Source organism: Charadrius vociferus, unplaced genomic scaffold, assembly GCF_000708025.1.
Source record: "Charadrius vociferus isolate BGI_N301 unplaced genomic scaffold, ASM70802v2 scaffold196, whole genome shotgun sequence".
Lineage (NCBI taxonomy): Eukaryota > Metazoa > Chordata > Aves > Charadriiformes > Charadriidae > Charadrius > Charadrius vociferus.
In genome coordinates, this window is record NW_009648953.1 from 1179129 (window position 1) to 1200621 (window position 21493).

General features: G+C 42.3%; 2 protein-coding genes across 2 annotated transcripts in view; one reads left to right on the forward strand and one right to left on the reverse strand.

The window, feature by feature from the left end:
* The first annotated feature begins 341 nt into the window (after nucleotides 1–341).
* Nucleotides 342–4058, forward strand: TMEM213 (transmembrane protein 213). The gene is made up of 3 exons (XM_009887404.1): nucleotides 342–423; nucleotides 2603–2671; nucleotides 3889–4058. The coding sequence occupies exons 1-3, from the start codon at nucleotides 342–344 to the stop codon at nucleotides 4056–4058; spliced, it is 321 nt and encodes a 106-aa protein (XP_009885706.1).
* Nucleotides 4059–18029: 13971 nt separating this feature from the next.
* Nucleotides 18030–21493, reverse strand: part of KIAA1549 (KIAA1549 ortholog) — a 76929-nt gene continuing 73465 nt past the window's right edge. The window contains exon 19 of the mRNA XM_009887406.1: nucleotides 18030–18602. Within this exon, the coding sequence (XP_009885708.1) occupies nucleotides 18348–18602 (255 nt within the window). The 3' untranslated portion in view covers nucleotides 18030–18347. The remainder of the gene's footprint in view (nucleotides 18603–21493) is intronic.

Here is a 21493-nt window from a genome sequence, read left to right on the forward strand (position 1 = left end):
AAGCTGCCCAGGACCCTGTGGGGAAGGGGCTGGCTCCAACAGCCTGTCCTCTCTCTGGCTGCAGCAGATCCTGGGGAGAAACCTTCAGGCTTGACCTTCAGGGGCTCTCCACCTGCTGTGGCATTGGTATCCACCTCCTGCTGGAGCTGTTTTGGTCGGAGCCCTTCTCTTTCCTCACCCTGTTGTGGCAGGAAAGTTCAAGGTGTCCTGGCAGCAGGAAGCTCCTTTGCTCCACCCTCTGCCCTGCACACCGGCTCTCTGAGCTTATCTAGGGTTTGCTGAAACAGAGCTGCTGGCGACCTGATCTGTGTGGCTGCTCGGGTGGGAGCTGGACCCCCGGCATGAAGCACTTCTCCTGCAAGCCCTGGGCAGCCTTCGCTCTGCTTTTCTTCTCCACCACGCTCCGATATTCCTGCTTAGCAGGTATTTCTCCTTTATACTCCAGTTTCTATACTCTGCCTTTTCCCCCACTCCTCTCAATACCTAAATATATTGCCCACTGACAGTAACTTGTTCTTTAAAAACAGGGTGGGCTCCCTTGTCTCGTCTAAAAAGTGTAAAGAGCTGGAATTGATTAATGGTAATGAGAACTACTTGGCATGATTGATTACAACATCTTTCTGAAGAGATGTGCTTTTGCCAGCTATTTACAGATCCACTCTAAATGCGACAGAGCTGCAGGTTGCTCCACTGAATGGCAAGGAGAGAGGGGACCACAGTTACTTGGTCTTCCCGTGTTTGGTGAAGCAAGGGACCATTTGAAATACCACCCAAGAGGCTCACTGTAGTCCGGTTCAGCTCTTATGGGGTGCTTTTTGCAGGAAAACTGGCTTTGGTGCCCCCTTAATTGTAGAAGCTGCCTGAAACCAAAATGTAAATGAGACCTGTGAGCTGCTCCTTTCCTATCAGGCTACTGCCTGCATTTGTATATCAGGACCAGCTGAGACCTGCCAGATATTTAAAGATGGGTTAGCTTTGACAGCCTGTCCTTTGGGCTGCGAAGTCTATAAACATGAACTAACTCTCTGTATTTTGCAGCACTTTCTTCCACAGGTCATACACAGTATTAAATGATTCTTCCTAGTGCTCCTGTGAGGTACTTATTAACCGAGAAAACAAATTATGGGTTTGGCCAAGGTCATTCAGCAAGTCCTAGCAGAGTCAGAAAGAGGACTGGGGAGTACTCAGACCCTTCCGTGGAGTGGGCTGCCTGGGGACCCTCTCCCAGTGTTGCAGCATCCATAAGGAAAGCTCTGGTCTTGCTGATGGCCAGTCAGCTCAAAATGCAAAGCTGGGCAACAGCAGGTGACCCCAAGGGGGACATCTCCTGCAGGACAACCTCGCTTTATTTGCTGGAAAATACCAAGCTCAAACCTTTGCTCAAAGGTCTTGGTCTGTTTTGTTTTCCTGAGCTGAAACTAAATCTGAGCCATTATTTTTAAGTCTTCAGTGAAATCAAGCTTGAACTGATTTTCTCTATCACGATCCAAACTATCAGCTTAGAGCGATGGTTTGACTGGGAATAGTTCTCTCGTAGCCTCTGCCTGGTCTATGGACACGCAGCTGGAGCCCTTACTCCTGTAGCCTCTCCAGGCTGCTTTCCATGTATCTCTGCAGGGGACCATTTCAGCATGGGATACCTCATCTGGTTGAACTGTACTGCTCATAGCAGCACAGGAGGAGATATTTCTTTGACTCCCTTCCTTCTGCAACAGGGGACAGGCTGGTGTCAATGCGCAGAGATCACAGCAGCCTGTGGTTTTTCCACACGGGCGTCCTCCAGCTGTCCTTGCATCTGATCCTGCAGCGCTGCAGGGTGCAACGCTGAAGCTGAGGGGGGAGAGGGGTATTAGGAGGTCCTGGCCTGCGATACCATGTACAGATTTGGAGGCCTGGAGACCAGTCAGCACTGTGCTAGAGTGCAAACGTGCTCCGATTCTGGGCAGGAAGCAGGATAAAGAGGCAAAACCTTCACTGAAGCCCCTGTCCCCCTCCCTCACTTAATTCTGTGCGTTGTATTTTCCAGTCTGAGCTGGTTAATGAGTTTCAGACACAGCTGCACCTGAACTGCAGCAAAGCCAGAGCTTCCCGCTGAGGCTGTGGTGGATCTGCTGAGGCTCTGCGCTGATGGGCTCAGCCGTCGGCTTGGCCAGATTCCTTCACACCTCACAGAGCCACTGGCATTTTTCTAAGGGCAAAAGGAGGCAGATGTATAGCTCGCCAGCCATGGATCTTCCCCTGCCACTGAAAGCTCTCACTTACTTCAGTCCTTGCTCATTCTGCCCACGTGGCTTGGGAAAGGACAGTGGTTAATTTGAGCTCTAAGTGAATGGCTCACACCAGGGTCGTACTCGCATAGACGCACAGTGATCCAGCTGCTCCGTACGGCTGGCGCTACAGCAGGTCTCTCTGTGTTGACAGTGGTGGAGTGAGGTAGCATACCCTGAGACAGGAAAGTTTAGGGGCAGGAACTTACTTTCTCCAAGTTGTTTCCATCCCACAGACCTCTGCAAGGCCAATGGCTTTCAGATTTTCGTGCTCGATGCCCGGTATTGCTTTTCTAATTCAACTTGCCTTTTCCACTGTGCTTTCCTCCTGGCAGCAGCTGAAGACATCTCCAATGTTTCAACAGGCTCCATGCTTACAGCTGAGTACGAAGCACCATGTCTTAGTAAGTCTTCATAAATCGTTACTACCATAATAAAGGCAGGTGATGAGACTACACAGGTGACAGAGAGTTTGTCCTGGAAAACGATTTATCTGTTGCCAAGGCTTTTGTTGCAGGTGAAACTCTAGGATGCATTTCTAAGACTCTTCCATTGGCATGCCCTGTGTATCTTAGGTACATTCGGATGGATTCATAGCTTTGAACAGACTTAAGCATATAGCTAATTCAATTTGTGTGTCCTAAAGATCTCTGCCAGACTGCCTGCCTGTAGGCACAATGTGGACTCCCGGGAGTGCCTCTTTCCCCCACCCCATCAGGTCCTCCCCAAACAGGCAGTCCCAGGCAACCCGAGATCCCACCAGCCCTCCCAGAGTCATCCTCCATCCCAAATATCCAACATCCCCACAGCCCTGTGCTTCACAAAATATAGTATGTGTACCAGTAGATGCTATGGTCCTCCAGGCTCCCTTTGATACTTCCATGTTACTACCCAGGATGCAGACACAGAGCTGGGTATCTTCACTGTGCCCTCCTGATGGCAAAAGTACGGCAGATACTTTAAATAACAGCATAAATGAAACAGCTAATGACATATTCCTTAACTGATTAAAAAAAAAATATGCAAAAGGAGCAAGAAAAAAAAAAGATAGAATTGTTAAAAATTATTTCATTTTTAAACATTTAAAATAGGTATCCCCCAATGGTGGTGTGTTTTGCAGTTGTTACACACAAGTCACAGTTAACTGCCCAGCCGAGAGCAGCCACTGCTTCTGCTGCCAGCAGAGGTATTGGGTACCGTAACTATTGGAGATTCTGCTGAAGGTGTCTCTGCTAGGGATCCTCTTACTGTCTCACAGGAAGTTTTCTCTACTATGGGTTTATTTTCAATTTTAACTAGTTACTTTTACCGTACTCCATTCCTAAAACTGACTGAGCAGATGCTATGTAGGTGTTTGAAGATTTCCATTGTGGTGGGCACAGTGGTAAGAGGAGCAGCTCAGGTGTTTGGCCAGACAGGCATGACCGAGTCTTGAAGACATACAGATGAAACTGGATATTGCCATCCCCCAGGCTAAGACCCAGGCTTAGGAGAAGGATGCCAAGGCAGACTGACAGGCCACAGGGCAGACAGTGAAGGCACTGTCTCATCTGCCTTCTGGCAAAGGAAACCTGTTACGTACTTGGCGTCCCATGAACTCACTTCATTTCTTTGCCACCAGACGTGAACTTCTGCACGCAAGCGGCCATGTGCTGCCCGACTGGTATGGATGATTATGGATGGATTGCAGCAGCCGTTGGCTGGAGCCTCTGGTTTCTGACTCTCATCCTGCTCTGCGTGGACAAGATCATGAAACTTCGGCCTGATGAACCCAAATATTTGGTGGCCTGAAGCAGGGCAAGACAGCAAGGAGCAGCACCGGGGAGCAGTGAGGTGCAGGCTGACAGAGCATTTCAATCACTTCCTAAGAAACAAAAAAGAAAGGGAACGTACCTTCATCCAAAAAAGGCCAGATCGAAGTGGGGCACCTGCTGGGGCTTCATCCTTCCTGGCAGGTTAAAGAGCTGCCAGCCCAGGTGTGGGGCAGGCAAGTCCCTGCAAGCCACCACGTATGTCCCACAGTGCACAAAAATCCTTTCATGCTTGCTGCAAGTGTGCCAGCAGCAATGGGATGCTGAAGGACCTGATACCAGTCTATAGCATATTGCCTTAAGACAGCCCAGTACATAACCTTTGACCTTGAAACACAAAGTGGGCAAATAAAGCTATTTTCTGGAGGATCGGTGTTATCAGTTCCGTTATTAAGCTGTGGGCCAGGTTACGCCAGTACATCAGGTGTAACTCACTGATTATACTCAGTCCTTTTCACTCACTGACCTGCAGTGTTTTAAAGTCTATTAACTGAGACCAGTGAAAACTCTGTTATGGAAACTTAAGGATTGTTTCGGCTGGTTTGAAATTAAGACTAGTTTTTTCAGTGCAGTCTACATGTGAACTGTTTTGTAGGAATTCAACGTTGGTTGTATTTATTCAGCTCGCACCTGCCCACGTAACTAACCTAAGCTGAACTGTGGCAAGCAGCAGATCCAATTCATGCACAAAACTGATCCTATTTATGCAAGACGATAATTAATGCTCTTACTGATGGAAAGATTCTCACTGACTGGTTTATATTGATAAAGATTATATTGGCAAGGAATTACCCAACCCAAATTGTTAGAAACATGATTCTAAGAAGAAATATTCATGCAGGAGGGTTTGCCTCACCACAGTCAAACTGGTTTGGGGCAGTTGCACCAGTTTGATTTCCATCCATTACTAAAATAATAAATCAGTGTTAAACCCACCTACACATACACAGGATTAGCAAACCTGCTAGAGACCAACTGAAATGAAACATAAAAAGTTACTCTTCAACCAAAAAAAGCTCTATTGGAGATTTTTATCTATTAAATAACATTAAAGCCTCCCTTCAGCTTATCAATGCATATTTTTTCCAGTTAGAAAAGACACAAATCAGTTTAAGACTCTTCATATTGATTCGGCCACAACTAGACACTTCGATCGGGACAACGCTGTGCCATTTCAGAGCAATGGGCACTCACCCCTTATCAACTATCCACCAGCAACAGGAAAAGGTACACGTTAGACGCTGAGGAAAAGACATCCTGCCCTATCATTAGTATCACTTAATACAAAAATTCTTCCAGAGCGAAATGCTGAGCAGAGACACAAGCTTCAGGAAAGAAAGTTTTGAAAGGGAAGGCCTTAATTCTTTTCTGGCTTTTTTATTGTCTGCGTTTTGTTTGGTTGTTTTGGTGTTTGGTTGGGGGTGTTTTTTTGTTTTTTTTTTGGGGGGGGGACAGATGCTCCCCTCTACCCCTCTTCAAAGAGAGGGGCAGAGGAGGGAAAAAGAGACTTATGAGTTTACAAGAAACTAAACTACTTTAATGCAATATTAATAATAAAATAATAATAAATAATGAAATATATACAAAACCATATCAAGCTCCCAGGGTGACAATCATGACACCGTCTGGCACTGGGGCAGTCCCAGGCTGGACTCAGTGACAGACGGGAACTGGATTCCGGATCTGCATTCAGGGTCAGGATCACAGGCAGATGAACAGAGTCCTCCTCAGACATCGGCCATTGAAGAAAGAGAGAGCTGACCCTTTGATCCCTCAGCCTTTATACTGAGCATGAGGCAGATGCGATGGAATACTCTGTTGGTCAGTTTTGGGTCACCTGTCCTGTCCGCTCCTCCTCGCAGGTGGGACGCCACTGCGCTTTTCCGCTTCTGACCCTCCAACGGGGCAAATAACAAAGTTGGTTGGCCTTGGGTGCTGTAGCAGTAAGTATAAGCAAGGTCCTCTCTGCATACCATGCCTGGGCATCAGCTATAAACATTGGTCTTATCACTCTGAGAGAGTGAACAGTGTCTGCACAATATGCTGTTCACTTCAGTAGTTAGAAGAGGCCCAGCTAAGAAGTAAAGCTACTGAACAAAATTGGTTCTGTTTTACCTCAAACCAGGACATTAATAAATCTCAACATTTCAACTACAACAATTAAAAATAGTTTTCAGAAGAAAAATCTCCATGTTGGACCAGTCTACCACTTCTTTCCACAAAAAAAGCCCAAAAAACTTGTATATATGAACTTACAGAAACAAAGGACTCTACATCTTATTGTTGGTGGTGACTGAAAGAATGCTGAGTTGACAGTTAATAACCACTGCAATCACTGACTGGCAATAAATCTCATAGCTACATACGTTATTTTTTTTTTCCTGATTTATTAGTTTTAATAGCAGAAAATGCGTTTTGGCCTGAAAGCAATGTGACACATACTTTGAATAAATCTCCACATGTTGCCTTAGTGTCTACCTTCTACAGACCACTTCCTACAGTTCTCCAGTCTCATGGAGACTGTTCTCCTGGTCAGGAACACACACGTGCTGGATATGGCACTGTTTTTCATCTTTGAGGGGATATGTGTCATAGCTTTCCCATTTCCTTGGCTAAGGCTATGAGTGCATGGGTGCAGCCGGTCACGGAAGTAAATCTATTCCAGTCTCAAGAGTTGTAAGCACATGCCATAAGCTTTAGATGTCCTATAGACCAGCACGACGCCTGCAAACCAACTGCATAACAACTGGGCAATTCTGGGGGGCTTCCTAAAGCCTGCATTTAGAAGCACAGCTTGTTTGGTTTCCACACAATCCGAAATAGTCTGCCCGTGTGCAGCTACCTTCAAAGAATGAAGTAGACTTAAACCTCGTTTTGCTTCTCACAGCTTGAGGGTTCACAGCTCAACCGAACTAGGGAAAAAAGGAAAAAAAACCATAGTTTTCCATATAATGTAATGTCCCCAGGATTTTGTATACCTGTGTTCAAGTGCAACACCCAAGTCTCAACAAAATCAGGTATACAAACGGAATATCTTACAGATAATTTCTGCTGTGAAATGTATACTTTTTTCTAGACCAGTCTCTAAATGTCTGATCTAATATAACAGTTTTGTTTCCTTAGTGCGCCACTTGCTTTGACATCTGACATTGCCAGGTTTGATCTATAGCCTCTTCTTTTCAAGTCATTTGTCTTCTTATGAAGTGGATTGGGTCACTTAGAAAAACGTAGTCCTGTAATGAATTTCATGAACATACTACTACTCCCAGTGTGTTCTGGGATCCCTAAACAAAGTAGTGGTATCCCAAAAATTCAAAGGCTACCGACTTAAGCATCTTCTCTGTTCCTATGCCAGATAGTACAAAACAAGACAATATTATTTTAAAGAGACTCTCTAAGGTACTTATTGCACTGATCCTAGGAATGGCAGGCAATCAGAAATACAATGAATCATAGAATGGTTTGGGTTGGAAGGGGCCTTTAAAGATCATCTAGTCCAACCCCCCTGCAATGAGCAGGAACATCTTCAACTCGATCAGGTTGCTCAGAGCCCCGTCCAACCTGACCTTGAATGTTTCCAGGGATGGGGCATCTGCCACCTCTCTGGGCAACCTGTGCCAGTGTTCCATGTTGGACCATGTTGGACTTCCTTTTATCTAGTCTAAATCTACCCTCTTTTAGTTTAAAGCCATTACCCCCTGTCCTATCACAACAGGCCCTGCTAAAAAGTTTGTCCCCATCTTTCCTGCAGGCCCCCTTTCAAGTACTAGAAGGCCGCAATAAGGTCTCCCCAGAGCCTTCTCTCCTCCAGGCTGAACAACCCCAACTCTCTCAACCTGTCTTCATAGGAGAGGTGCTCCAGCCCTCTGATCACTTTTGTGGCCCTCCTCTGGACCCACTCCAACAGGTCCATGTCTTTCCTGTGCTACACTGTGCAAAAGGAGGAAAAAAGCCCAAACAGCACTGTCAGTGTTGCATGGGCTTGTCAATAGTTAGAGAAAACGCAGAATAAAAAAGTTGCATCCAAAAGACTTGAGAAATTGATATAAAGGCAAATATTAGTACGCAGAAATGGATTACACCTGCTTAATTTACAGTAAATATAATCTAATTATTATCTGTGGTCTGCTGCTACATTTCCTGGAATATTTTTAGCTTGGGAAAACACAGTAGCACAGCTTGTGGGTTATAACCCCTATTTTAAGACCAATCAGGTGACAGTAGAAGGCTGTGGTCTGGTTTTGATGCACTAATTAAAGGTGACTCTACAGAACAATGACTTATAAACGTGGTCCAGGAGCAATGTGATAAACTGGTGTACTCATTTATTTTGTGTTATCTCATGTTCCTAATAATATCACTGGCATTATAGTGCCTCTAACAGTAGATCCTCAACTACTGTTGGGGAAGTCCTCTTGACTTCAAGGGAGCGACACACGCATCCAGCACATGCCTTGTTCTGTTGTTTGGGTTTTTTTCATTGTAATTCAGAATCCTGTCATTTTTTATTCCCACAGGAAATCTTGGAAGCAAAACACAACTCCTGATTTATCAAGCGTGGGTAAATCATTTCACCTGTGTCAAACCTCAGGGCCCCTTCAGACTGCTACATACGATGTCATGCTGTAGCACTGAGCTGGTTTAGGCTTTTGTACATCTCAAAGCATGTAAAAAGTAAGGTGATAGCTCATATCACCTGTGAAGCTTCAAACTACCCTCTCAAAAGGATGATGGAAATGTTAATGCTCCAGTCATTTATAGTACATTGTCCAGTCAAATCTTATGTTCTTCGACCAAAAAGTTCCTCGCTGGAATGAGATGGAGAAGAAATCAATTCCAGCTCATATGATTTAGTATAAAGAAAAGCTGGATGGCCGAATAAAATAAGTGTGACTGAAAAACAGGAGTTTGAACTCTAACGTTGCGGATAAAGCCAGAACAGTTCTTCATATTTTCTGGACAAAGTTTCTGAATTTCAGACATGAAGGTATGTAGTGCCTGGAAAGGAAAGAGAGACGCAGATGGCCCCTGGGAAAGCTGCTGGTCTACAAGTGTCGCAGATGGACAAACAGAGCAGTAGGGACACGTAACTGATCAGCACTTTGAATACCAAAGGAGAAAAACATTAGCAGCAGCACAGCATTCCAGGGTAACTACTTTAATTTGCCTGGAGATAATATCAATCACATCTGACTTGTGATTTTTTAAATTCTTAATTCAAGACTAAATGGATTGGTTCTCGACGCATGACTCTTCATCTTTTTAGATGCCATTGCTCTGGTAATGACTCACATTACTCACTGCCTTTATCCTTGGGGTTTTAGTGAATGAGCTACATATTAAGCAATTGTACTTTACAATGATTACACTTTGCAAAATCACCAGAGGGATGAAAACTGGCAACCGTCAGAGCTTCCTACTTGTATGAAACACACACAGAAAAGACAGAGGTTAAATTCATAAGAAAAGGTGCTCTGTACTGGGACTCTGCAGGAATTTTGATAAAGCCATTATAAAAACTAGGATTTCAGAAAATTATTGTAATTAATTACAGCCAAAGAATTAAGTTCAGGCATTCTTGGAAGCAACCACCCTCTCTCATCCTTACAGTCCTGATCCCACTTATTTTATGGTATCAGTGGTACCAGCATCTATTGTGGAACTCAAACCTCACTGCACATTTCTGTCCCAGAATCAAACATGCACTTTTCAAAGAGCTTATTTTCAACTCCTATTTCATAATAACCTTCCAGAAATAAACACAGAGTAAACAATGCAGTATTGTCTCCCAAGTCTAAAAACAGCTTTGAAAAAAAATACAGCTCTGAGACATGCAAACTTTTCATGTCCAATTCGATGGTATGAAATCTTGTGGCACATTAACAGTTTTGCTCACCTACCAGAAATAATGGTTTATGCGCCCCTATGTCTTCCTGATGTAAAACTATCCCCAGAATTGACTTCTCCCTCCAAAAAGAAAGCCTCTCTGCATTCACAGAAGAAAAGTGTCAAGTCTCAGTGACCAGCAAATGGAGCTCTGTTCCAAACCCCACACCGTGCTTGTCATGGTGCCCTTCGCTCCAAGACCTAAATAACTAAACTAATTGTAAAAGTCGACATTTTCTCCCTCTGCCACAACGTGTGGTAAAGTCATGTCTTCTGTCTGTAAACCTGCCAGACGTGTATTTTGGGGACAGCATGAACTAAACACCACTCATGTTGCATCAGTCCCAAATCCCTCCATTTCTCTGTCTCTCCAAAGGCTCCCACCAGAATTTGGTTTGCCACTTGAGGGAACCAAAAGAGCCTGGAGCAATTTATAACCTAATTTAGACCAAGTTGCCATATGCCATACAGACTTCTCGCATGCTGTTTCAACAGCAAAGTGGGATCAGAGGTCCATCTAGTCCAGTTCTGTCTCCCACCAGCAGGTATTTGGGGAAGAAGCTAAAAGCACACTGCATACAGCGATCCTCTCTTCCCTTCCCCTGCCCTCCTCTGCCTAGCTCACAGGTGAAATACAGGACCTTTCTGATACAGAACTGGGCTCTCTTGTAGCAGTTCTTGCCCCCAACATTTTGAAATTAATCCTGTGAGAACTGTAGTTTCATGCAATAATACCTTTCTATTACTTTTTCCTTTCAACTTTTCTCTTGTCATTACAGTCACTGTGGTTTCCCCCATCCTTCTCTCTCCCATTGATCTCATTTTCCATAAACTTCACGTATTCACTATTGAGTTTCTGCACCAACTTAAACAGTGTGTCACCCTTCAACTACTTCATATGAGTAGCTTTATTTTGTAAAACAAGCATTTAGAAGACATTTCTCTAATCGCTGAGTCCTAGTTAAACTTTTTGCTGCCTCTGTGCTATTTGGTGGCCCTATCTTCCAAACTACGTACCCATTTCAGCTTTATTATTCACAATTTACTCAATACATGAGGTTTCTTCCCTTCATTCCATGCCCACAGCTGCCCCCAATGTTGGTTGCAACAACCCAAAAGACCTGCCTTGTCCTTTCCAGTGGGGAACTGCAAAACAAATCTACCCCCAACTATATTCCTGTAAGGTCTGCCTCTTTTCTCATGGCTTCTCTTCACTAATTTCTTTTTATTAATATCCTTTCCATCAGTGGCTTTTCCAATCTCTTTGATTTATCTTAATCACAAAGATAAAACAAGTGGTACCAACGTAGAGCACTGCGGTTGGCCAGTCACCAGGAGAACCAGAACTACCATTCCCAGCTTGTAGCTTCCAGATCACACAATTAAATGTGCAGCCAAATTCATTTTTCAGTGTGACTTTCTGGAGCAAAAGTTGCAGTACTTCTTCAGGTCCTCTACAGCTCTGTCTGCTTTGTCTAAATGGGGGAAGGGAGATATCTGCAAAGCAATCTCTGCTATCCATTTCCCCTTCGTGGCGTTTCAACATGCCGCACACTTAAACCAGATCAGTCCAACAACATTCTGTTCTAACGTGGCAACTATCTGGGCTCAAATACATGAAGAAATCACCACGCTTTAGCTGAGCTATACTGACCTCTTTTACAAACCTTGTGTCATAATGTTAGGTAAGAGATGTTAGTTCATCCTTAAATACAGAGGGCTAAATAATGCTCACTGGCACTAGTGTCGAGTGCTTCTTAAGTGCAAAGCTGCAGCAAACAGTGCTCTGCTCCCAGGCAGAAGTGAGGTGGTTGTAGGTAATATTGTGTCAGTGATGCTGTCTGCTAGAAGCGACAAACAACTTCTCTTAACTGCTTTGCAGTTCTGCTCTGCAAAAGCAAGAGTGTGGTTTCCAGCGTCTTAGCAGCTTTTCTTCCACACAGCAGTGAAGCACAGGAGGATGCAGCCGTAATGTAAATACTTGATTGCACATCTACAAATCCTCCAAGTGGGAGATTCCTCACCTCTAATCATGACTTTTTAAAGTGTTCTTGTTTAACGCTGCCATCATCAAATCTGAAGACAGAAACTATCGTAAGGATCAAACTCATCCATGGACAAGTGAGACAAGAAGTGGTCCATGCAAAATGCATGGCAACTTACCTGAAACCATTTTATCCAGGACTGGATGGACTAACAAATCTGGGAATAAGTTCATGAGTTTGTGGATGTCCAAATCACCTGTATTGCATCAAATCTGAACAATTTCATGTTTGGCAACTATGTTGAAGTCCTACTGACAGTGCATAATCCACAATTCTTTCTCCTGTTTCCTTAAGTCCAAGGATAAAAGCTTCCTGAATTTTTATTATTGCAGTATTTTTTAAATTCCTATTTCTTTAGTCGAGTTTCTTTCAGATGTGCATTTCAGGACCCAAGGAGCGCAGTGCATTGCCAAATATAACACTGTATTAATTCTCCTTGAACATGAAGAAGTTTTTCCTGAAACACAAACAATATCCAGCTACTGCTTTTAAATCATGCACAGCACTAAAATGTTCAAACAGCCTGGATGAGAAAACCAACTTCCAAGAAGCGTTGGGACAGAAATCTGCGAGAAGTTTTCATGGGGACACGACAGAGCTCTTAAGAAGTGTGTTACATTAGAATATAATTGAAAATGCAAAACAGTGATTTTCATTTTTCAGTCTCTTTTCTACTCTTAACTCTTATTTCACTCCACCATACAACCGCCATGTCAGGGTTCCACAGAGCTTTAGCATTCATTTCAAAAGAATCTTCAGAGCATTTGTTCAAATGTGCCAACATTTTATTCCGATTAAGGCAAGATGTAACAGCCTAAACATAAACTTCCACTTATGGAGTAAGAACTACTCAAAACTAAACAAGAGTGGCCATTACAAAGGAAAACACATACTTTAAATGTAAAGAGTAACAAGAAAAAGTAACACGAAATAAAACCAAAACATTCCAGCTTTACAAACTATGAAGTGCAAAAAAATGTTTATTTTTCTAGTACTAATGCAACTTTTTTTTCATCTGTCAGTCTTCAGTGGGATTCACAGGACTGCAGCTCTGCTCTGGAAAAGTCTCTTTAAAAAGGCAGTGCAACTCCACAGGATTTTTGCTTCTCAAGTTTCTTACTCTCAGGGTGAGTAAACTCATCCTGGGACTTGTAGATCAAAGCTAGACACGTCTTGCCAAGTGCACCCCAAACTGTACGAAAGAATTTGTAGGATCACTTCTCCTTCCAAAGCATACATGCAACTAAACGGTTTTCAGTGGAAGTCATGCAGATGAGACCAGGGACAATATGCAGACCAACACTTGGATCTGAACTACCAATTCTACTGGTATGAGCTGCCAAAAGCTGAGCTTATTCTGCCCTCATTGAGCTAGCGTCAGAGATACAGAAGAAAATTTTTACAGTCCTCCTTCTGACATAAGCTGCATTTCAAGGGACACTCGCTATGAGAGAGATACCAGACTTTTCAAGCACTCAAGTGCACTCACACCAAAATCCTGCATAACTACAGTGAATCTTCATCAGCATTGCCAAGAATTTTCATTCCCAATTTCTGCTTCCTCAGTATTCAGGACCTAGAGATACTGCAATACATCAATGACGGCAGCCTGGTGACAGTAGAGTACATCCTCAGGGTTTCTCTCCCATTTTTAAATAAAATGTAACAGGGAGAGAGAAAAGATGCCCCCTGAAAAGAGAACTGGATTCCACCACCCCACCCCCCCCCCCCCATTTAAGCACTTTAAAGCTGCTACTTTTCTCTAGGCACATCTAAACAGTCCTGGAGAAACTCTATAGCCATGATGAACTGCTTTGTGGGTCTCATTGATGAGAGATGCTCCCCATACAGACCAGCACTGCAAGTGGCGAAGGGCTGCACAGAAGTGCAGCTTGAGTGGGAGCAGGTGGAGCCTCCAAGATTTTCTCTCCCTCTTTTTAGTGCACTGTCACAGGTGGTCCTGGAGACCTGGTTGCTGTCCTTTGCCTTCTGACAATCAGATGTCATCCTTTTTCTTTTAATCCCTTTTCAGCTTTATGTCCATATTCAGAAAACACCAGACAGGTGTTATTTTTTAAAAAAATCCATTAATTTCTTTGCTGCTGCAAAAATATGGCCCACACGTTCCCACCTCAAAGTCACAAATGTTCTTTATCCTGCCACTTCAAAGCTCTTGGCCAAGACACATTTTTTTTCAAGGACTGGCACCTGTTAACAAAGAACTGCTAGATAAGGCATGGAATAGGAAATGCGCATTTCTTCCTCGAGCTGAAAAATTGTTAAAGCTGGAAAAGGGGAGAATGTAGTGAGGGCAAGAGTTAAAAAAATGAGTTCAACTGCCTACTGCCATCCACATCACACAACTGGTGACTTCACTTGGGGTGGAATACATATTAGCTTCCTTGTGTCATCCATCTGATGTGTTTTCAAGACATGAGTTAACAGACAACAGCATCAGCCGTTTTTGTTCTTGGGAAATTATGATCCCTGTAAACAGCCTCTTTCTAAGATAATGCTGTAACCCTGTTGTCAGTGGTCTAATTTAAAGGCACTGGCTTCAGCACATAGTAGGAACATGAACTTTTGGGTGATTTTGGTGATTTATGTCTTTACCTATGTGTATAAAGGTGCATGATACTGGGGTAGCCAACATCACAACCTTGCAAGATGCTGCTGCTCTCCAACCACTATGTGTGAAGCCTGCTCCAAACCACTGCAAGTACAGTACATTGCAAAGGGTCGCTGAAATTCCATTTACTGCTCCCAAGTGCACATATTTAACATTGTGAGTCCACACCTATGCAATTCGCTCCTCCAAAAAGCAAGGTTTTCTCTCCCGAGTCACATGCTCATAGTCACTGACAGCCAATGTGTTACATCCTGGTAGAGAATATTTTACAGTACTGAAGCGTGCCCCACCTTTCAAACTCAGTGTATGAAAAATAATTGTAAAGTTTCACTGAGCTCCAAAGATAATCAAGAAGCAGGCTACAGGTCAACATTTTGGCCATGGAAAGGAAAAGCAAACCAAGCAAGCTAAATTACGTAGCTCTCATCTTGCCAAGTTCTTCCATATGCCAAACTAAACACAGACTAAACACAAATGTCAAGGAAAATTGTGAAGAAAGAGAAAAGCCTGAGGATTCCATGAACCAGATGGTTTAGTCATGGAAATCGACGTAACTGTTGGTAACAGCTTTCTGTGCCTGTACCAACTTCTCATCTGATCAGTGTTTTCAGAAACTGGTAGATTATTAACAGATACTTGAGTTCAGTATACCTTAAGTTTCCAAAAAAATAAGGTTTGGTATTTTTTACCTCCGTTTTAATATGGCAATAAAAAAAATTGGCAAAAGAGCTCAAGCACATGGGGATGCAGAAACTTACAGGTTTTTTCTCCCTGAATACCCAAGTGGAAACATACATTTTGGCACATGCATTCCATAGAGTCCTTCTGTAGCACATGAAAAACCCAGCTTTCCCTGTAGATGTAGAAAGTAAAGTGTGGGTCTCTCTTGTTGAGACCATCCTTGGAACTGGTGCCTTATGTGTTACTTTTCTTAGTATATGAAGACATATATGCCATACCATTTTTTGCTGAAGTGTGGATCAGGTCTCCAGTCAGTTTGGGAACATAACTTCCAAACGCAGTTTTCTGACTTCTTATATTTTACTGTCCTTCCATGTGAGCTTTTAAGTTTTAAAGTGGATTGTGCATCAGAAAGCCTTTTATTTACCAATACGTATCTGTCCTGTACACATTCTTCATAAGATTTGGGACTGAAAAGAAAAAGGATATTCTTCCAAACATAAAAAGATGGAATATCATAACAGCATCAACATAACTAGCAAAAACAAATGAGAAATGGTTTAAGTACCTCTAACTTTCAAAGCTCCTATTTCATATTCCTTCTTAAATAGCTGGAACCAGTAGCCAAACAACAAACTTACTTTCTAGAAGCCCACATTTTCTTGAAATGAAGTTACAGTAACGTGCTAATATTACAAGCACTGGGCTCTGACCTCAGTGCAGAATTAAGCTGGAGAAGGATGTGGGCTATGAAAGAGATGGTTTAATGGGAGCACTTAGGAACAGTCAGTCTTCAGCATTGTCAAAAAGACTAAATGAACGTTGCCCGATACACGCTTCATTCTGCAAACCCTGACATTTTGCAGAAGTATTGGCAATATTCATGTTTACAAACTTGGCAGAAAATAAATGTTTCTGTATTTTTATCCTAGAAGTGATTATCACACAAAAAGCTTAAAAAATTCAAAACATAATAACCTGTTGGTACTGCTGTTCACAACCATGCTGGTGTTCTGAACCCATTCAAACCTCAACCAGTGCCCTTGAGGGCTTTAACTATTGGCCAGGGAACTGGAAATTAATTTAGACCGCTTCGCTACAGTAAGTCCCTCAAAACAACTTCATACAGCCTTTTGACGATCACGAGTAAACAGAAAAATAACTGAGCTTGCTAATAAAGAGGGGAAACATACCACCTTTTTTTCCACATCAGTGAGTAGTCAGTCGCTTTGCAGTTTTGGCTTTCGCAATGAGTATTATGTACATACTTCATGAATAAGTTACGCGGGTTTCTTCCATGGTGCCCTTCTACCTGTTTTCATTCAGTCTGAGTTAGTCCTGTCACAGTTATTGACCGGTGCACTGGAAACAGGAACAGATTTGGTAGCCAAAGACCACCATGCCATGCAAGTGCTATACACCTGTATTTTACCAATGCCATTTCTAACCCAGTGAGTGAGGCAAAGACAGCCCTACCCTGACCAAGTGCCCACAGACTTCTTTGACAGACTACTGTTCCTTAGACCTTTCATGACTACCATCTGCCAGTGCTTGAAATACTCACGCTGCAGCACCAAATAGCTTTGCTTTTCACTTTTCTAGGGCAAAGCTCCCAAGCCTCCTCACAAACACTGAGCTTACCCTCTACTCTGTGCCAGTTTGTTAGCTTTAGTTCAGTCTGATCAGAAAATAAAAACACTCCAACAAATCATGACTTAAGTAAAATTTCTGTATGTATTATGTCAGTTACAGTTAAGCAATGGCCAAATATTAGTAAATTCGTAACTAATATTAAATTAAAACTCTGGATAAAACAGCAACAAACAGTTCCATGGCACGTACCATTCTTACCATGGGGATAATGCTTACCCTTTGTCCAAAGGGACAGAGGAAACAAGTATAAATATAGAAACTGTCTCAAAACTGCAAATCTAAGCCTATGTTAATGCTCTAAACTGTCACCGACTCTCACTAAAATTATTCAGATCCAAACATAAGCAATGATTTAGGACATCAATTTATAACGTAATGCTGGTGACCCTGTACCAGTCAGGCTGGATCGGCTTCTGTCCACAAAGCAAACTACAGACTGGCAATATTTTACTGCTGGTCTTGCAAGAGCGTATAGTATGCAAATAAATTTTTTAAAGATATACATACACATTTCCCCAAATTCAACTGTGGCTGAGTATTCCTCGCCTAGTTTTCAATATTTTTTAAGCAAAATAAATACCAAGCCCTTTCTGTTTGGATGCTTTGCTTTGTTTTTCCAGCCTGAATGAGTCTACAGATATTTTCTTAGTTATACAAGGCCAATGTTTCACTTTGCAAACATTGAAGATGAAGGAACACTTGACGCTTCAGCACCAGAAGGAAAACAAGGAAGAGTGCAGAGGGTAGCTCCATTCGGAAGCACAGAGCTATAAGAATTATTGTTCCAGTTTGTTACTAGTAACTCATAAAGACTTTTATTCTAAGTAGTCGCATTGTTCCTGACAACCAAAGTGATTCCTATGTGGGATCACACTTTCAACACCATTGAGCTGATACAGTTTGTAATCTTGCCGAACAGCAACACAAACCAGTTCTCCACAAGCACTGGAGAGATCAGAATACTGGTAATCTCTTGTAAAATGTCATCTCAGTTTATTCAAACCTTTGCCTACTTCCTTAGAAAAAGGAGTCTATCATACTTGGAGTTTGTTCCTGTGATTTTTTTGTTGCCGGAGTGTTCACTTCTTGACCTAAGGTTTTATTGATTTGTTAGGCTGAATGAGGGTAGGGAGAGAAGAGGAGCACCGTAATATTAGCAGATTAATTAATATTACTTGTGATGACACTGATGATTTTCCCTGTTTGTCCCCCATCTCTCCTTACTATCCTCGTTTTGCTGCCTTTTTCATTTTTTCCAGAGTGTTGTCAACAGAGCTGTGAAACTTCATTCTTTTGAGAGAACATTGCTGATTTCCTCTAAGTCTTTGCTTCCATAGGAAGCGGATACCTGGCAGATTTGCAAGGGAATGCTAAATCAACTATGGAAGTTCTGCACTGTTGTCTGTTTCTGAGAAAGTCGCAGAAGTTCTTCTCTAATTGCTTTGATAAGAGAGGCTGAAGAGTGACCTGGCTGGAGGTCCTCAGTGGAACTGGTGGTGTAGCAATGGCCCTGGCCCTGAAGGCTGTTGTGTGGAAGCTGAGCAGGAGGTGCCGAAGGCTGCCTGGCTGAAGTCCTCGGCATCTGGAATACTGGTGAGGAGGAATATTCTTGGTGTCCATGCATATGCGTCTGGAAAAAGGTAGAAAGCATTATTGTACCTTCTGAACAAACATGATAATGCCAGAAAAGACAAGAAAGCAAAAAGGCAAAGAACAGAGGGAAAGCAGCATGGAGATGCTTCTATCTTCTGCCACTGTTCTTCTGTTGTATGAATGAGTGATTCCTCTTATGGAGCACAAAACAACAAGTGTACACAAAATTGCTGCACTGCCTTCGGGGTTTTTTAAAATCTCTTTGAGCATCCATTAAAAAGTCCGACCCCCTTTCTAATCTATGGTATGTTTAGAAACTGAAGTGGAAGGAGGCGGGAAGAAAAACCACAGTACTGGAAGACAACATAATTGGCTTCTCTTTCCTTGCCTTTCCATCAACTTCCTAAAAGACAACAGGCAAATCACTCTGTTCCCAACTGTCATTTCTCCATACTATTTATAAATAGAGATGCTACTACTTAGCATTCCCGTTCTCTGCCTGGCTTGCCTGTTCAAACTGTACACTTTTGTGAGGAGCCTGTGACTGACCAGTGCCCAGGAAAGCAGTCCACAGAAGAAGCAGCAGGAGAAAATTATTCAAATTGGAAAGATTAGATTTCTCTATACTCAACAGCTGTTCTACATATCTGAGAAACACCACCACACTTTAGGGACAATCGTTGTTTCCGGGTAGAAAGCAGTTAATTCTGCATTTGTTCAGTAACATACATTTTCTAACAAAACAAGAGAGAAACAAAACAGAAGTCTGAGTTTATGGGATTGTCCATCTGGAAAAAAATCTGCTTACACTAAAACAAAGCATGAATTTACAGTACACTAGGTGACTGCACTTACTTCCCAGTATGGACACAAATGAGGAACGTTTCGAAAATCTAAATTCCAGCTGACAACCCTAAAGCAAGCGTTTCCTCTTGCCTCATATTGCTGAAGGCTGAGACACAGCCAGAAGAAAACACTGGACACAAAGAGACTTGAACACACCCTGCTGAACCCCCAACTGGGAGCAAAGCAGCGTAATCCCCTTTCAAAGGGTCTGCACTGGGGCTGAGGAGCAGCCAGCTGCAGCAAGTTCAGATCACGGTTATCACGATTTAGTGAGCATGATCTTTCTCTGTGGGCAAGCCTTAAGTAGTAGCAGAGAGAACAATCTGATAAAGCAAGAAAAGACAGCAAGGTCAGCTAGAAGAGGATTTGGGGGCGAGGGGAATGAAGGGATTACAAAGCAGAGCCTGGGAAGGACATAGGGGACCTAGAGTGACTGGGGCAACAGTGTGCAGGGAACACAAAAATGCACAAGAGTATATTCCTTAACATCTCTCATAATATAAATGAATAAAATCTAAGCCATTTTGTGTAAAGTAGAACTAATCATAAATTGACTCTCTTGTACAGCTCATGTACAGCACCGATCATTTACACAGTTAATTTCGAGAGAGATTAAGAGGAAAAGAGGCTTTAATTGAAGAATTATAGGTAAAGGTTTTCCAAGTAACATCCTGTCTTACTTCTTATAAAAGGAAGGCGATTTTAGTATCAGAAAGGAATGAATGAGTCTTTGATTGTTCAGAGTTGTTCATCTGGCAGTGAAACCTGAAACTAATTCATATGTGCAGTCTAGAGTTAGCAAACCTGACAATTACTCTGTGGGTTTATAAAAAAAAAGAAAGACATTAAAAATATTAAAAGCAAACATTACTTGACACATGAGTCTTAACAGCAACCTAAATTATGTTCAGGTTACTTTCACATTAAAATGCATTACGTGATTCAGCTCCTATCTCATACTGCACTGAATCAGCACCGTAAGAATGGTTTAAGGGAAGTTAGGAAGAACATCTGATGACCACAGTAGCTGGTTTTTAACATTAAGGCTACCAAAATTTTCTTAAATATCTCAGAAAAACAAAAGTGTGTATTTCTGCGATCTCATATATAACATCAGAATTAAACAGGTCTGAGAACTTTCAGAACCAGATTGGCTTGAAAACCTAACCTATACTAAACTACAACACCAACATAAGGAGAGTAAAAAGGCTGGAAGAATTTTCGCTGTTTTTTTTTTAAACTTTTATGTGTCTTTGCTAACAGAAATACACACCAATATATTATATAATTTGTATATGTAACAATATATAAGTTTATATAGTAAACTATATATTTATACAGTAAATTACATATTTTTGCATAGAAACTTCTGTATAATTAACAGTAGTACAAAATAATTAACAAAAATACCTTTATTAAATCTTCCTTCTTAAGGAATGAAGATTTATGAGATTACATTGTGAATGTGTTAATCTCCACTTAATAGCCGTTGAACTCTGTGAGCAATTTCAACTGAACTGGATGTATAAATATATATACACATGTATATGTACATGTATGAACACATATATATTATAAAATTCACAAAAAAAGGCAGCTAATTCGGCATAAGCTGATTTGTGCTATCATTGAATCTGCTTCTGAGTAGCAGAAAGGCCAGGTTAGGCTGTGCTCAGCTGGACCTATCAGCCAGCATGTATCTCACAGGGGATAAGCTAGGAGACATGAAGTACGGCGAGATGGTTTAGAGGCACTATGGTGGGCAGCTGCAGCATAGAGTAAAAGGATAAGGGTGACTTGGGAGAAACACTGGAAACCTGGAGAAGACTTGGGAGAACAGTGGAGAGCTATAGGGGACCGTAGATGGATAGGAGATAATGCCAGGTGGTGTTAGGGAGGTAGAGATATGCAAGACCCTACACATATCTGTAAGAAACCAGGCTTGCTTTGTTCTGCTGCTCAAACGATCACTTGCTTGGTATTGTATTTTGTGTCAGTTAAGGAAATGATGTAATTATACTCGTTGCCAAAGCCTTCTTGATGGAGAATTAAGGTGAATTGATGGTAACCTGCACACTGGCT